We start from the raw sequence: 17,350 nt of genomic DNA on the forward strand, positions 1-17,350 counted from the left end.
AACCTCATTACTGGCATTAAATTGTGGGCATTTATAGACATTTCAGACCATGGACTTCAACCCACAACAACCTATTAATCTAAAAACCAGATCATTCCAAATCAGTTTTTGTTGGTGTTCATGTGCATCAAATTTTACCTTGAGTCAGTTTCATGATTTAAAATGGAAACATGACTGTTCTTTTGTCATTTGGAACAAAAGCCTTTTTTTATACTCAAACAGGATTTATTGATGACCATAATGAGTTTAATCCACTGAACATGAGGCTTCATTCACAAACTCATCCAGGTTCATTCAGAGATCTGCCTTTTCCTAAAACCCTCTATAATAAACCACTTAATCCCTTCTCAGCCTGAGGATTACAGCTCCTCTGAGTAGAGAAGAGACTGGCATTTTTTAAAACATCTTTTAAGCACTAGAACCACAACAATCTGGTAATGTAGTTGGTGCTCAAACCATCAAGTAAGATTGTGGCAAACTGAATTACACATTTAACTGTCAAGTCTACAAATTAAGAAAAACAATTTTAGAATATGGCAAACAGCTTCACACAAACGTAACATGCGAGACATTTTGTGTATGGACTTGTGTGGACCAGTCTTGTAATACACAGGAACCACAAACCTGTATGCCAACAAAAGGAAGCAGAATGACTGATGGACAGGGGGATTCTATCACAGCAGCCATCTGCCCTGTTTCTAAAGCACCTCACCAGCTCATTCATATGCTCTCAGCCACTGTGGGTGAAAGCATTTGGATTGCTTTGTGAGGGCACATGCACATGATTTGCCTTTAGTCTCTGGTGGGATATGTAGTGGTTTTGTTTTACATGGGCCAGAGCAGGGCATGTGCCATTTGTGCCTGGAAGACTGCAGGGCTGGATTCCGTGGCCAAGTCATTTATCAGGGGGAATAATTACCTGCTCCTGCCCAGGCCTCCCTGAGGAGTTCCGCTCTCATCTTGGCTCCTCATCACTAATAATGTATCATTTTAGAGCCAGTGTCTGCACAAGCATCAGCACCAAGCAAGACCAACACGCGGTTCTGAAGTAGGAAGCATGCTGAGCTACAGGAAACAAACAGGAACACAAGATCACGGCTACTGATTACCCCTATACATCAGCCCCTCAGAAGAGCTTACAGAGGCATTATTACCTGAGATACTATGCCAGAGCTCTTCCCTTTTGTTTTGCCATTTCCAGTGTGCTTGGTGCTTGCCCACACTTGGTAAATCCCCTCCACCGTCACAGATAAAGCAGCCTGCCAATGTTATGCATCCAACAGAACCATACCCACCCCCCCCTACATTCTCTGGCTCTAGGTCAGAGCAAAGCTATTCACCCGAGTGATGGCCATAACTGAAGTGGACTTTCAATTAAAATTTTAAAGTAGGAGACGCATGGCTAATTGAATCATGTACTTTGCGCAATAACGCAAGTGGCTGAAGAAAAGAAAAGAAGAAAAAAGTAGAATCACGAGTTAAAAACTACAGCGAAAGCTTCCTTCTAGGTTCAGCCTTAAACCCGCTTATCCTGACATAACTACAACTGTCTAACCCATACAAACAACTGTACAGTATCAATTATAGTCAAGTCTTTTACTAACCAAAGCACTTTTCCCGTACTAAAACACTGCACCACAACACATTACAGTACTCACATGAGCGACGTCGGGAATTGCGACGGACACGAACTATGAAGCGTCGAAAATATGATTAGAATCAGCACCGGTGTTCGGTACGGATTCATGATCAGGTGTGAGCCCTGGCGCATCAAGTGCAGCATCACTCGTACCAGCGATGCTCGTTAAAATCCACAACAGCCCCACTGTACTTTTCCCGGAGATAAGGTAGCCGCTGTCTAGTTAATCTTATTACCAGTCATCAGGTTAACGGTGCACTAGCTCGCCACTGGATTGGTTACTTGTGCTAATACAACGCCCGCGTCCAGTTCGAAACGCTCTATCGAGTCATCCGTTCACCGGGACCACACACACAAACTGTCTCGTCACGTCTTCAGTCATAAACGCCAGACAACATTTCTTGCCACATTCGTTTGTCTCCGCATCTGATCCGCAAACTCTTTACGTAGAAGTGTGGTGACAACAATCAAATAAGAGAGAGAGAGTGTGTGTCTCTGTCACGCACCCACTCCCTTATCTCACCCCCATGTCTCTTCTACTACAATTCTACGCCTCCTACTTACTAGCATCTGGTCGGGTTGTCGGTCTATCGCTCTCTCTCTCTTTCTTTCTACACAAGAGATGCCGTCCAATTACCACACACCTGAAATCAATTAAGAATGTGCACCAAGCTTGAATTGTTGCACAATTGCCAAAACTACATCTGCTAATTAAATTGCGATGAAAATACATCAGAAAGTGGTGGCTGGATAATCATATTAAAACTCAAAATGAAATAGGTTTACCCAAGACCATCTAAAGAGCAGTGCAAATCACCACCTGAAAACTTTATTTAATACAATGAGAAAAAGATGAAGTGTTGTGCACACTATCCAATAATTAATAGACACATATCGCCATCTTTGTGCTTCTTTTTTGTCCAGTTACAACATGTTATAGCTTTAGATGGCTTCAGAACATGATGAGTCAAGACTGAAACATCCAGCCTTCCACCACCTACCTCCCCAAAATCTGGATGCGTCAGATAAAGGGCATAGACATGCACCCCAAAAGTAGCAATCGGCTAAAGGCAATTAAGTTAAATTTTCAGGTTGGGGTGAATCAGTTCATTCTATTCTGATGGAGACGTTCATATCAAGGTTTTATATTCTGATTGAAATATGAATCAGATTACTAAAGGATCAATAGGCTTTATGTAAATGAAGCCAGTGTTGTGTCAATCAGTCTTTGAAGTGAATACTGTCCATGCAGCAGTATAACACCACTTCCATATCAAAAATACCCATACCAGAAATATTGGTAAATATTGTTAAAAAGTGCCTTCTCCATTTTTGTCAGCCTGTTTCACTGATCACCTTCAAGTACAAGATGCAGTCTGAGGAGCTCAAGTGATGATTTCTCCTTCTGCCAACTTTCAGCACCACATAGGCACACAGTACCCAGGGACTGGCTGGCCCAAGTCTTACCATGTCACCCAAGAGCAAGAGAGAGAGGGGGTTTTACAAGCCTGGAGCTTGTACTGAGTCTGTACATCTGTACTGAGCACATTCGCCTGGCTGACTAAACATGCAAAATGTTACAAGGAGTGGGCTTACAGCGGTTTAGCCAGTACTGAGTCATTTAGAAGGTCTGCTCTCACTTTGCTAAATTCTGCCTCAGAGGGACAACGCTGCCATTGTGCAAGCTCAGTGTTCTAAAGGACTGAAGCAAAGCCCTGGCTGCTTCGGTGAAGGCTGCCACACAGGCTTCCGAGTCAAGATCTGCCACCTCCCACATTCTGTTAAGACCTTACTTTCACATGAAATCATTACGTCAGGGAGCAAGCATACTTTTTCTAGTGAACTCTGCAAGTTACATTACAGGACACCAGTGCAGCATGATCTCATCGAATGGACCCCAGCATTTTGTACCCTCATTAAATGCCTTCGAAAGGTCTTACCGTGGCATGTGTTCTTCGAGGGTGAGAGACACTTTGCTGGCGATGAGATAAAAAGTTAAACACCGAGTGAGCACAGAGGCAGGTCAGGGCACAGGGAACAGTGCCGGGGGATTTCGGCTTTCGTGCGTTACCTAGCAACCACTCCCTGACTCTCCAGTCCTCAACAACGGCTGTGGCAAAGGGGCGGCGTGTGGTGGAGCTGGAGAGAGAGAAAAGAGCGAGCAAGTGTGCGATGAGGAGAAGGAGCGAGTGAGAATGGGAAGTGTGAGTGAGAAAAGTAAGGCCATAACAGAGAGCCAAATGGAGCACAGTCTCTCGCTTCGCTCAGGAAAGGTAGCAGACTAATGGCAGAAGCACACCGCACCCGCGTGATTTCTGCTCCATTGTTCCATCTCTATATGCTTCCATTAGCTTCGTCCCATCGACCTTTTCTCGAAAGAGGCCAAGGATTTCATAAGCACGAAAGAGTCTCAGTTCCTTTCCTGAGCAGGAGACTCAGCATGACCCAGTGGCAGTTAAGTGGGGAGGACAATATCGGGACATGATAAAAGCCCAAGGCCAGCGTGCGGCTCACTGGGAAGTAGCTGGGGAAAAAAAGGCATCGCATTATCAAAACAAGCCCTCTCATTAAAATTTCCTCTGGGCTGTTTAATAAAGACTGTAGTGGCGACCTCTTTTTCATGAGCAGAACTCAAGCTCGTCTGCACTGTGGTCTGAGTGATTAAAACCTAATAAAAAACATCCCTAATGCGCTCGCTTTCTTTTCAGTGAGGTCTCTGAAGCCAGGGTCAGATACCAAAGAAGACTCGGAAATATTAGGTGTGCATTTAAAACTCTGTTCTGTGAAGGCCTTGATGTGTGTGTGTGTGTGTGTGTGTGTGTGTGTGTGTGTGCGTGTGTGTGTGTGTGTGTGTGCGCACACGCACACGCACGAGGGTATCTGCCTGTGGCTTGACCTGAGGCTATTCAGGAACGCTAATGAGCAAGCTCATTAATTGTAGACTGAAAAGGCTCTGGTGTAACTATATTGGAGCCTAAAAGCCATAGGTACCTGTAATTGTCAGTCTAATCATAGTGCTGTGATTTCTACATCAGTGTACATAAAAACAATAGCAAAGGCACCAGTGATAGATGCTAGAAGCAAAACTATTTAACTATAACATTTGCACAAGACTTGTTATTTATTTGGTAAACATTGTAAAAATGCTATAAATATTTTGTGGTGTTGCCAAGGACTAAACATTTTAATAGTTCAGCATAAGTTTTGTGTGAATTAGAAAATCTAATTATCTTATTCTGAAAAAAAGCTATTAATTAAAATAAAATAATATATTTATACAGAATTAACACATTGTATGCTCCATTTAGTCCAGTAAAACACAACAAATTACAATCATACACAAGCACACACACACACACACACACACACACACACACACACACACACACACACACACACACACACACACACACACATACATACATTCTGAAATCCAAGCTACACCAGTCCCCTGGGCCCTGCTACCCTCCTACACTGGATCTCCATGGCAACATGCCCTGCCTGCATTACCCAGGAAGAGAATGGATGTTCACAGCAGTGCTATCTCATACAGTCTTGTTACAGCTTTTGTCCTAAGACCCATTGCTGCTATGTGTTAACCCCCTATATTCTAACTTTGTGGTGAGCAGTGATGGAAAAAATCTGAGCAATTGTATAAGCACATGTGAATAGTATGACAATGATATACATTTCCTGAAGTCTACAGGAATGCTGACAATATGAGTATAAACATTTTAGGCAAGAATCTGAGTCCAGGATTAAAATTAAACCCAGATTAAACTGGATTTCCAGTGGTGTTTCACCATTTACACTGCAATTTAATTCAATTAGACTTATTCCATGTCCAGGAATATGTCCCTTTTTGTTATTCTGTTATTCTCTAAATTGAGGTCAGATTATACCCTATTAGGCCCTATTAGGTCTAGAGGGTTGTATTATACATTAATGAATTTCATTAATACTCACAGACACATGATTTACTGATTCACAGTACATGTAATCATTGCAAGTCATTGAGTAAAGTATTTTAATTTAGCAATAACACTTGCTGATTAAAATATCTTGTTCTGTTTTGGTGAGATGAAATCTAAATGTTTCAAAAAGGTATGTTGATTTTTTTATTTTACAGCAATCTTTTTCTGCTGAGGACGGATCTTTACTGTTTAGCTGCTGCCCTCTGTTGACAAAAATCTGTAAACATAAATTTCTGCGACTCAATACGGCACAGGCCTATTACATTAATTGCTTGAGCTAGGATCACAGACAGGAAAAGTTCAAACTGGTTTCATAAAAGAGGTGATCACTTTAAATTAGGCTTTATTCAGTAGGAAAGGTGCTAACCTTTGTGGTTTGCTTAAAGAGTTACAACTAAGAAACAATTACAGGTGAACATTATGCTGGTGAATGGCAAAATAATACAAGCACTGGTACATTTCATGGATTATGTGATGTATGAATAAATGATACAATATGTGTAAGTATGGGTAGCATGTGTAACTTTCTTGTGTGTTAATTAACAGACGCTGTACCAGTACAACTCCTGTGATTTTCAGCAGAGCAGTGTGCTCTACTGAAAACATTTGTCAGTGCGCAGGATGTACTGTGGAAGTACTGAAATGTGAATTTCCAGTGTTTTGCCAATTATTGTCATCACAATTCTTTTTGTTTGAATAGTAAATAAATAAACATTCTCAGACACATGTACACATTTTGAATAGACTTTCTTCATTAATATTTATTATTTATATTCAGAGAAACATTTTGTTCATAGAATCTTTCAATTAATAGTATTTTTTTTCTACAACACAATTTGCATAATTTCATGACATCCTGTGGACAACCACGAAACCATAACATTAAATTTCTCTCTCTTTTTTACATGTAGTGAAAAACAAGACTAATTTTACAAGCATTTTTACAGTCAGCATACATCTTAAGGTAATCTTTTTTTCAATTTCCCTCATTTTAAACAGAATCTAGAGGCAAAAATATCAACAAACATCTAGCAAATCATGCAACATCTGTGTAAACCATAAAAATTCTTTGTCAACCACTGAAGTTGAAAAGAATTTTTGTGTTTTTTTTTTATTATTTCATTGTCTTAATTCTGTGAGATGTCACAGATTTTATTTTAAAGATTGAAATGAGTTGACTAATGTCCTTTAGCCAATCAAATGAATCACTTGCTCACTTAGACAAATACATCTGTACAGACAGGACATTGAGTTCACACTCACATGCTCAGTGTCAGACCAAATAAATATTCAAACCTCTTTTTATAGAAAATATCTTATGTATTTACATAATAAAAATAATCAAATCACATTCACACTGTTTACTACAACTTAATACATCAGACTCATCTTAGATGAATGCTCCCAGGAATACAGCATAGCAAATCAGGTTAACATTACATTAAAGCAACAGAGATAAAACATTAGCCATATAGATGAAGACATCATTTCAATGATTATTTAAAGGGGACACAGCTTCGAATAAAAAACCAAGTACACAGCACTATTAGAGGGAAAATACAGTAGATCGGAGATCTGATTGGCCAGCATAAGTGGACCCTTACAGTTGCAGAGCACCAAGGCTGAAGTGCATCTCGGGTTTGTTTTGGTATTTTAGATCGAGTTGCTTTTTAACCCAAGGAAGATTCAAATGTTACTGTATTCCATGTAGGAAAATTTAAAAAAAATTGGACAGGAAGTCAAACACACTGATAAAGCAACATAAAACTAAAGTGCATTAGCTCAACATGTTCTCTGTCATAACTGCAAGTCAAAAAAAAGAATCAAAACACAATATAGTTTTGATAACTTTTATAGATTTTGACTATTCAGTAAAATTAAAATTATCTTTAAAATATCTTTAAAAGGTACCTATACATATATTTCCAGACCCTCATGAATAGCATACATCAAAAGGAAATGCATCCAGACATAATTTATGTTGCATAGAATTACCCAAACTGAACCAGTGGATTTGGTTAGGATATTAGGTTGGCACATGATTGTTCATCTCACTGTGACAACAATCCTTTATACACTGCGTGAAGATTTCTTTGTTCAAGCACAAGTGATGTCTGTACACTGCTTGTACATCATGTATTAAGTATGATAGTACCATTAACAGCATTTAACAGCATTTTTTCTATGTGCAAAGAAATCCACTGACAATGATAATGGAAACACTGATCATGGTTGCTTTAAGGAACTCAGTGTGTCTACGCAGTAATCGTTGCTCTGTGATTTCAGTCCAAAGACCGAACTGGTGGCCCAGTATTTGGTGTTCTGATGACCAGCACAACAGACTACTGCACATGTTCTTTAATGTGATTTGTATACTGATATGGTGCACGGAAAAGTGGCAGTGAATATATTTGGGATATCGAGTCTCTGGTACTAAAACTCACAGGAACAGACCAGTGACAACCCCCAAACAAAACAAACAAGCAAACAAAGAAACAAACAACAAACATTCCAAAAGCAACAAAAACAAACAAAAAAACTAAGACATCTTTAAAAGGCCCAACAGGCGGGCAAGGACACCCATTACAGATACACACCTTGCACCATTTGAAATAAACACAAGGAGCAGAGCCAGTTCTGTAGCCTTGTTGACCCCTGTCAAAGTTAGGAGGTCTGCATCTTAATGTTTTTTGAATCAATCTCTTTTTTTTTTCTTGATTGCATATTTTGTTCAAACATAGAACTTCATCACAAAACAGAGAGCACAGCTGACAACATCTGAACATTTACATGACATTTACCCCAAGATGCTTTTAACAAAACAGAAAATGGACATACATGATCCTACTGTGCATGTGACTTCATGTAGCTGTCCCTGTAACTTCATGGAGACCCATGTGAAGGCTATTGCAACAACAGAGACACCAACATCCATAGGTCAAGGTCACTGACGAACAAATGTGTTCAGAACATAATAGGTCATGACCTTTAGCCGTGGCTCCGATTTTATCAATGCAGCTGTGACCTACCTGCTGAGACCAAGGCCCACAGATACAAGGCATAACATCTCAGAGGTTGAAGGACTGCATAAAATCTCAGAGGTTGAAGAAAAATTTCTAACCTGTGAATTGGACACTTAAATTAAGACTCTAGAGACAGGGTCACTGAGCATGTATAGTTGAGAGAGCCATGCTCACAAGTCACACTGTATTCATCACATGAAAATTCACGACATCAGAGCTAAGATTATCTGTTCACCATATACATAACAATCTGATATGATAAATCTGATCATATATAAAAATGGAGTGGAGAGGCTAGATTCTCTGAAAAAGATAAACTCTGCTACTGATGTCTCTTTATATACTTTTTGCACAATTGTTTGTTTTTTTTACTATCTATATAAGAGTGACTGCACGTACTGTGTTGTCCTACATTTACTATACTGTGTGATGAAAAGCATCTTTTCATAAAGGCATCCTGTCTTCACTACGCATCCCCACTAGACTTCTGTTTAGGAAAAGATGCAACAGCAGGGAAACTTAAAAGAAACATAGGAAATAAAATTAGGTACACATGAAGATAAAAGACTTAAAATGGATCATGATAGTTAACCCCCAAACTGTTAGTCAATTAACTGGTATAAGAGGTTAAATGATATGTAATAGCAAATCTACAGGACATCAGGTATACTGCCAGGGAGATTACTTCTGACAACAAAATGGTTTGGGAGGTAAATATTTGATCTTTTTTAAATTATATCTTTCACACTCTGACGATGGGTCTAAATTTCAGTAAGGTCCTCTATGCACTTTTCTGTAGGACGGCAACCAGATCTGATTACGTCCTCCTTGACACAAGGATGAATTATTCACTGAAATGTGTCCTACTTTTCTCCTTCCCATATTCCATCAATTGCGTTACGTATCTGCATGTCACTCCCAGCCTGATCGCCCCGCCTGCCTGTAACTCTCTCTGCCCTCGTGGCAGTGCATCCGGGACCGCTCAGGGCTGTGTGTGAGGGGAGCTGGCCACCAGCTCGTGCCAGCTCACTGCTCGCTTACGCATGTCCACTTTGTCCAGCCAGATGTATGCTTCGCCGATTAGAGTCTTCTTCACAAACTTCCCCCCATTAGACACCAGGAAAAGCTGTGGTGTGTGTGCGGCAGGAGGTACAGAGAGAAGGTCATGTATGTCTGTAGCACTCTGGCCTATGCATTAAATACTATGTAAGGTGTTAAAAAAAACTATTCCTGTATGGTGGAGGTATTTCTGAATGTATGTTGGCTTTATTGGATATGTGTGATTGGGTGTGTGTGTGCCAGACTCACCTGGATGGAGTGACCAGTTGGATTGAGGCTGAAGCGGAATGTTTCGTTGAAGGACGGCTCTCTGTCATGGCGACACACTCTGGTCTTCTTCTTGATGATCCGCTTCTGTGTCGCCACGTTAACCACATACAGCTTCACATACAAGTCTAAAGAAGAAAATCACACAGTTATAACTACAAGCACTTTGAATTGCTTCTGAGTAACAAAAGTGCTATATAAATAAACTTGCCTTGCCTACAAACAATTAATTATCAAGCAATAATTATCACCATTCCATTTACATTCTTATATTCTTACACTGTTTCAGCAATTTTATACAAATTTATAACCTAGTCCCAAACTGAAATTAAATCCTAACTCTTAGACATATGAAAGAGCGGGGCAGGTTTGTCCCTGTATTTGTCCCTAGTTTCAGTGAATATGTCACTAACAGTGAGCATGGCAAAGATGCAGTTTAAAAGGAGAGCTATTACTTCTGCAAAGCCTTTGATGCTGTACAATTACAAAATGGCTCTTAAGTTGTAGTGGATTCTGACTGGGGTTTTATAACTGCACAGACAAGACAGAGCATCACAACAACAACAGCAGCAGCAACAGAGATTCCCAAGTAACAACATTGAACCCATTGAATTGTATTACAGCTGAATTCACCATGCGTTCACCATGCGTTCTGTTGTTCTCTTAGACTCAGCTGGATTGTGGGATTCAGTGAGTCTTGCATTACCAGGCAGATGGTCTGGAGATTTGAACTTGTAGGTGATGTTTCTGCACTGGAGAATCTCAAGGACCAGCTGCTCTCCTTCAGTCTTCATCTCTTTCTTCAGAGCCACCTTGATCTCACCCATTATCTGGTTTTTAACTAATCCAAATATTGTGGAAAAAGTCAATATCGTTTGGCAACACACAATACGTCCGGCATATTAGAATTGACATATTTATAAAATATTTATTATTATAATAATATTATTAACACAAATGCATTCACACCAGAAGATATCATATTGTGTTTATGGAGGAGACTTGTTTCTCTTGTTTCTTCTGACTACCAGGTCTGAAGATTAAGTGTACTCTACAATACAATAACTTCATGCATTTGTCAAATAAAATGTGGTTTTCAGTGACCTCTAGTGGACGAGTATTGCTTTGCGATGAAACAGTGCACAAAGTAAATGTGCATACTTCAAATGTCTTTATTTTTAAATAATTTTATTTTGTTACAGGCTTTTATAGAATAAGTCCTATCAAGACCAAGAATATATTTAAAAATTAGATTTTTATGTGCTTTTAAGAAATATCTTACAAAAGTCTCTCCATCTGAGCAAGGTTACAGGGTACTGCGTCTCAGACTGGAGCCTGTCTCTTTTCTGATCCCTCTCTTGAGAGGCAGGTACACACACACACACACACACACACACACACACACTCACACACACACACACACACACACACACACACACACACACACACACACACACACACACACTCAAGCGCACTTGCACGCACACACACAGGCGCGCACACATGCACTGCACACACTCCCTGCTGTGATGAATAATTCAGAGGAGCACTGACACCATGGCACGGCTATGGCAGAACAGAAGGAGAAGGCTGCTGTAGCTGTTAGCCCGACAGGCTCCCTGCCTCATAAACAGCTTTCAGACAAGTGCTAATTCAACCTCAGGGGCAAGCTGGCCAGGCCGCTTCCCTACTGCATCGGGTGCCAATATTTATATGCTAAAGTGTTTTACTGTAGTACATACAACGACAAATCAGATTTAAAAATGTGACATTTTGCTTCTCTTTCTAGGCTAATTAAACAGCGTGTGTATGGGGACAGTAAAGCAGGGACTTCCAAGTCACAGTAGCATCAAGTAACACAAGAGTCCCATAAGCTGGATAGTTTAATATCATAACATGGATAGTTTAACACATGACTTATGACTGTTAATAAAAGACAGGACCTTTACCTTCAGAGTCAGGCAGGTTCAGTAGAGAGTCAGAGCCTCTCTTATCCAGACCATTAGGAATAGCCTTCCTGAAGGACAAGGAAGCATCACACCATGAGCAAAGGCACCCAAGAACTGAACGTGCTGAGTGTCTGATGCACCTAATGCATTAATGTAGCTCCCATTTTAATGAAATGTGAACTGAGCAGGAACAAGGTGAAAGAGTGCACGCACAGCTGAGGGACCTGGAAGATAGCACTGTCTACCGCATTAGTGTCTGTGCCATCCTCACTATCCAGGGTATACCCATCTCCATTACTCAGCCGGTGTGTTGCTCTGTCTGCAAATGTGAAGAGACAGCAAGAGGGAGAGAAGAGGGAAAAACCTAGTAACCTCAGTAACCTCAATACAAAGTAATGCCATAGCAAAAGAGATGGAACATATTTCACACACAAACATTGCATGAAAGGGCAGTGAAACAGAGACCAAAGAGATTTATTTGGAATTCAATTTTATGCTCATTACGATCTCATTATAGAATACCTAATGGTCACATGCACAGGTTTACATAGCTTTTTACATTCAGTAAGTTTTGTTTTCTATTGACTTTTTAATTCATCCTATTTTGATTTGAATTACATTGCTCAAAATATAAGACAATCTTGATTTTGTATTTAATTATTGAGAAACAGTTTTAATTACATTCAATTTTGGACTAGGGAGGAATCATGTGTCTCACCTCCTCAGTAGTGCTCCTCCCATGATGGTCAGCTGATACATGAGCTCTCATTGGCTGGTAGAAGCTGATTTTTCAAAATCAAGATAGCCCTCAACAAGATGTGAGTGGGACTTTTCCACAGAGAGTGTGGTTGGTCTCATATGAAACCAGCTTGGGACTTTTATGCACTACAGTCATGCTAACACAACGTGTGGTTTGACTTAGGTAAAGGTTTAATTATCACAGGGTATTTGGTGAGAGTGGGACTGGCATGCTGTGGCAAAAAATACATGTGGGGTTGTAAAACACAAACATGTGCATCCTAAATGACTATATTGCAATGTTGGCATTTCAGGGCAGAGTGGGAGTACGGAGTACTACAGGGAATCATTGCCACATACTGAGGGGTTTGCATATGCAGGTAATGTGTCTGATTTAAAAATACTCCAATACAGTGATAATCTTGAGTTTGAGCATCTGTGGGGATCATTTTTAATTAAGTCTTTGCAGGATGACTCAGTGGATTATTAAGATGCCCATTTATGACAGTAGTGTGGAGTGGGTGATCTTCAAAAACATTTTAGTTTAAAATGATTGCAAATTTCTGAGCTTTGTTAAAAATGACATTTTCTTTTGTAAGATTTCTAAGATACAATATAGCATTTTTTATGCTTGCCATTTCTTTATTCAAAACTTAAATCAAATGAATAATTTCAATCAAGAATATGTTCTGGATTATTCATTGTTTACTTTAAAAATTCATTTTGCCAGTACTTTATAGTCAATTTGGGCTTTACATTTCCTTTCCATAGTTGCTGTTCCCAAGTAATGGTTTAAATTCTTTTGATATATTAATGGGGCTTAATACAGGTTATTTGTCTATTTTATGGTTTTACGAGAAACTGTGAATACAAGAGAAAATGTAAAAAAAGATCATACAGACAGGTAAGGACATAAAGGTCAGGCAAAGAGAGAGAGGAGAGAGAGAGAGAGAGAGAGAGAGAGAGAGAGAAGGCAGAAGGACAGAGAAGTGACAGGAGAGTTATGTTGTGTGTTAATGTCTAGGGGTAAAGGTTACTGATGTATAGGGGTTAAATGTTACTTGGCTGGAGACGGCCCTGTTGCACGGCAGCCTCGGCGGCAGCAATGGCATTGCCAGCCTCCTCCAGGTGAGTCTGCGTCACACTGCTCTTGCTCTGGCTGCGAGAGGGTCCGCGCGAGCGTAGGTGGCCCTCGGATGAAGACTTGGAACTGCCTGGGCTACTGTGGGACTTCTCTATTGTTGGCACCTGGGTATCTAAAACCAGCGGTGTCTGGTGCTGTGACACTGATACTGCAAATTAGTTGAATGAATGAATGTGCGGCAGGAGTTTGGCTGCAGGTGTGCTACCTTTAGCGGGGTCGGGAAAAATGCCATGGCTCCTGCTTTTGATGACAGAGGTTTTGGGTGATTGGTCATTGCTTGGTTGGCCTGCAGTGCCCCCAGGTCCGGCTGATCCTCCAGATCCACCCTGGCCTCCCTGGCTTCCAGCTCCAGCACCACCCTGTGGGGCAAGGCCTCTGCCATGGTGGATGCTCTCACTCTGTTCCTTTAGGGGGTGCCAGCGAGGCATGTTATCCAGTTGAGCTGTGTTAGACAGGTCAATCAGCACCTGAAACACACATGGTATATTTCCTCAGTACACACTCCAGTAATAACTAATGTAGCAGTTAGGCTCATTATTTGCCAAAACCCAAGACTTCTTGTCATCATCTGAAGGACTAACACATTAAAAAGCTGTTTGATGCTCTCAGTATCACAACCCTCCTGCTGTCTTCAGGTGAAAAATGATTCTTTCTCAGATTAACAGCAGGGAACTTTCTTTTGATGCCTTGATATTACCCTCTTTCCATGGCATTTTCCTTGTTGATTTTTTTAATTGCATTTTATTTCAATATTGAATTACCTAATTTTCTGTATAAATACTAATTCCTCAATAATGTTTCTACCCTTATATATTTTTGGAGCACATCCAGTTTCTTGGTTTTTGTATATGTGTGTGGGAGTCCACATATGGCTATTTGAGCTTGTTGTCACAAGCTTCAACTCAGGATCATAATATCATTGTGCATTCCTGTGTCCTCATACATAGTACATAGTATTGTCCCTGTCCTGAGTTTTTTTCAACAGTGTTGAAGATAACACTAACAAGAAGGCATCTGGACATACAAGCCAGATATACAAGCCAGAACCCGTCTGCTCCTCAGACCCCTTCCATAGGCCAGGTGTAGTGGTATATATACCCAGTCTATAAGGACTTAGAAATGTACAAACACAGCTATTCAGCAAGAAATTAATAAAATACATACAAATGTAAATCAAATTTTGATTCTAAAATTTAAATAGCAGGCTTTATAGTACATGGAAAATGGGCCATTTTTTAAATTATGGCACAAAAAAACTGATGAAGAATTTTTTGCACTCAGGGATGAAACTGATCAAGCCGTTCTGGGGAATTATGTGGATGATAAGTTTGCTCACTGCCAAAAGAGTTTTGGCACCCTGAATCAGAATGCTAGCAAGCAACTCACTTCTCCCAGGAAATCATTGGAGGAGTATCTGTCATAATCCCACACTGTCACCTCTAAGGTTTTCCTCTTCAGCTGAAAGTAAAATAAAATCATGAAACACATTAGTCATACAGTTCTCTGTATGTACCCATGCATTTTAGCATGGGTGCTGACATCACTGGAATGCATAATATAGTCTTGAAAGCCCTGTGTGATGCCTTACTGTAATTACACCATCACATAATCTGAAACCCCATCAGAGGTGTTAAAAACCATCATCAACTCTTATCAAACATCCTCTACATACACTAAAGAGTCTCTGTCTGCTTCCATGGATGGATGCCAAATGCACTCAGTCTGCTATAGTAACTTAGGATCATAAGAGTAATTTTAAACACGTTAGTGGGGGAAAAAAGCTGCAGCTAGTTACTGAAAATTATGGGAAATCTACAGCTTTCATGGGAAACACCCAATCGGTGTCTGTAAGGTGATCTGGCAGTGAACAAACTTTAGGCCGTTGCAGCCTGTAAAGTTAAAGTGCTCCCTTCTTGGTTGCCGTGACCCTTTTCTATTATTTAGACAATCATGTAAACTTAAAGACCTGCACACGCAGCAAATAAGATCTTTTTCACATTTGCATGTGATCTCTCCTTTACTATCTCATACACTGAGCTTCTCAGACTTGTTTCCTATTTGCAAAGCTAAGAATGGGACTGAGCATAATTCAATTCAAATAGTGCAGATTTGAAGAGAGCACACACGTTTCATTTTAAACTCAGCAACATTTACTCATTTTATTGTTCACAGAAAGAGAGCAAAATTCAGTACAAATATCAAATCATTCCACGAGTAAGTTCATATTAAAGAATAGAGTGTACCAAGGCAGATCTTTTTTAGTACAAAACCATTTTGGCTAAATTAAGATGCACCGTCACACTTGTCAATAATACCATGATGATTCTGTGTGCATGGCTACGTGTGCATGTGTGTGTAAAAATGGATTTGAGCACCGCCTTTGTTCGGTGCTACACTCTAGAATAAAATTTCTTCAAGAATGTATAAACCCATTCCTGAGTGAGAAAATTACGACTGAAGGAGGCCACACTTAGAGAACCGGTTAACCTGGAGGAGAGAGTAGGGCACAGGAGGTCAGCGCTGTAACGGGTTTACCTTCGAGCTCCTGCATTCCTCCTAAAGGCAGATGCTGATGCTTACCTGCTCCAAGTGAATATTTTTGTAGATGACAGTCTGGTTCCACTCAGGGTTCTGGGTCTTCTGTACATACTTAGTCCTTCTCTTGTTTTCAGCACTGTAATGTCATTATGAGGTGACAGGGCACAAAACGTTTATAGACGAGATATCAGAGTCTAATTAAAGATTTATTCATAGTCACTCTGGAATCGCTACAAATTGTGGAGTCTAAATTTAAAGAATACTGAAACTGGCACAAACACCAAGCATGTATTCTTAGCTGTTATGCTAAGATTATCACAGACGTACCTACAGCACAAGCAGTACAAGGTTTTAATGATTCTCATTGTTTATACATCAAATAGATGCAGATATGACAGAATAATACTTCAAATGAAGCAATACTGATGGATTTACTATACTGATTGCAGATGATGATAACGACATCACTAGAGCAGTGCATGAAATTATGTCTCTGCCATGCAATTCTAGAGAATTGCTGAATTTGCAACAGTGCAAGACACCTCTGAGCACTACAGAATTAGTATTTAGCAGCTGCTGCACATAACTACTGTGGGATTAGATTTTGAACGAGTTATCTTCAAAAACATTTGCCTTGATAAAAGTGTTTCATGAAGAAACGTTACTATGGATATTCAGAGGTAGAGATGGTTGTGAGGTAGCTTCGATGACAGTCGACACAGAAAGGCCCTCTCACCAGTCTGAACTCAGGGGAATGACAATGGACAGCAATGGACACAAGACCCAACATGAAGCCACACATACACACACACAGGAGCCAAAGCAAGAGGCGGGACGGCTTTGGGCCACGCTACCTTGCGTTCTGGACAACCATGACTTGGCTGAACCAATCCAGAGATTTTTGAGGAATGCCAAAGCAGACAGACAAACAGAAGACAATCAGAAGGTCAGAAGGAAAAAAAGGCGATAGGGGGTGGAGGTGAGGGGATAAAACATCGGCCGGCCTGAAAGCTCCAGAG

At 40.3% G+C, this 17,350-nt stretch overlaps 2 protein-coding genes across 15 annotated transcripts in view; both read right to left on the bottom strand.

The window, feature by feature from the left end:
• Positions 1–3,662, bottom strand: part of LOC113577182 (voltage-dependent calcium channel subunit alpha-2/delta-1) — a 63,172-nt gene extending 59,510 nt beyond the window's left edge. For 3 of the 6 annotated variants that reach the window (XM_081715848.1, XM_081715844.1, XM_081715849.1), the window contains exon 1: positions 1,659–2,104. In XM_081715848.1, the coding sequence (XP_081571974.1) occupies positions 1,659–1,783 (125 nt within the window). In that variant the 5' untranslated portion in view covers positions 1,784–2,104. Of the gene's footprint in view, positions 1–919; positions 1,048–1,154; positions 1,484–1,658; positions 2,105–3,579 lie in introns of those variants that run through there. The other 3 variants (XM_081715846.1, XM_081715847.1, XM_081715845.1) reach the window with 3 other exon arrangements.
• Positions 3,663–6,343: 2,681 nt separating this feature from the next.
• The window catches only part of pclob (piccolo presynaptic cytomatrix protein b), a 72,779-nt gene continuing 61,772 nt past the window's right edge, over positions 6,344–17,350 (bottom strand). For 5 of the 9 annotated variants that reach the window (XM_035524978.2, XM_035524976.2, XM_035524975.2 and 2 more), the window contains 10 exons: positions 17,186–17,212; positions 16,374–16,467; positions 15,180–15,251; positions 13,999–14,260; positions 13,711–13,905; positions 12,125–12,230; positions 11,912–11,979; positions 10,669–10,803; positions 9,945–10,090; positions 6,344–9,762 (listed from right to left, as the gene is read on the bottom strand). In XM_035524978.2, coding sequence (XP_035380871.2) covers positions 9,619–9,762; positions 9,945–10,090; positions 10,669–10,803; positions 11,912–11,979; positions 12,125–12,230; positions 13,711–13,905; positions 13,999–14,260; positions 15,180–15,251; positions 16,374–16,467; positions 17,186–17,212 — 1,249 coding nt within the window. In that variant the 3' untranslated portion in view covers positions 6,344–9,618. Of the gene's footprint in view, positions 9,763–9,944; positions 10,091–10,595; positions 10,804–11,911; positions 11,980–12,124; positions 12,231–12,629; positions 13,906–13,998; positions 14,261–15,179; positions 15,252–16,373; positions 16,468–17,185; positions 17,213–17,350 lie in introns of those variants that run through there. The other 4 variants (XM_081715486.1, XM_035524977.2, XM_081715487.1 and 1 more) reach the window with 4 other exon arrangements.

This window comes from Electrophorus electricus, chromosome 6 (assembly GCF_041902795.1).
Source record: "Electrophorus electricus isolate QZ-2024a chromosome 6, ASM4190279v1, whole genome shotgun sequence".
Lineage (NCBI taxonomy): Eukaryota > Metazoa > Chordata > Actinopteri > Gymnotiformes > Gymnotidae > Electrophorus > Electrophorus electricus.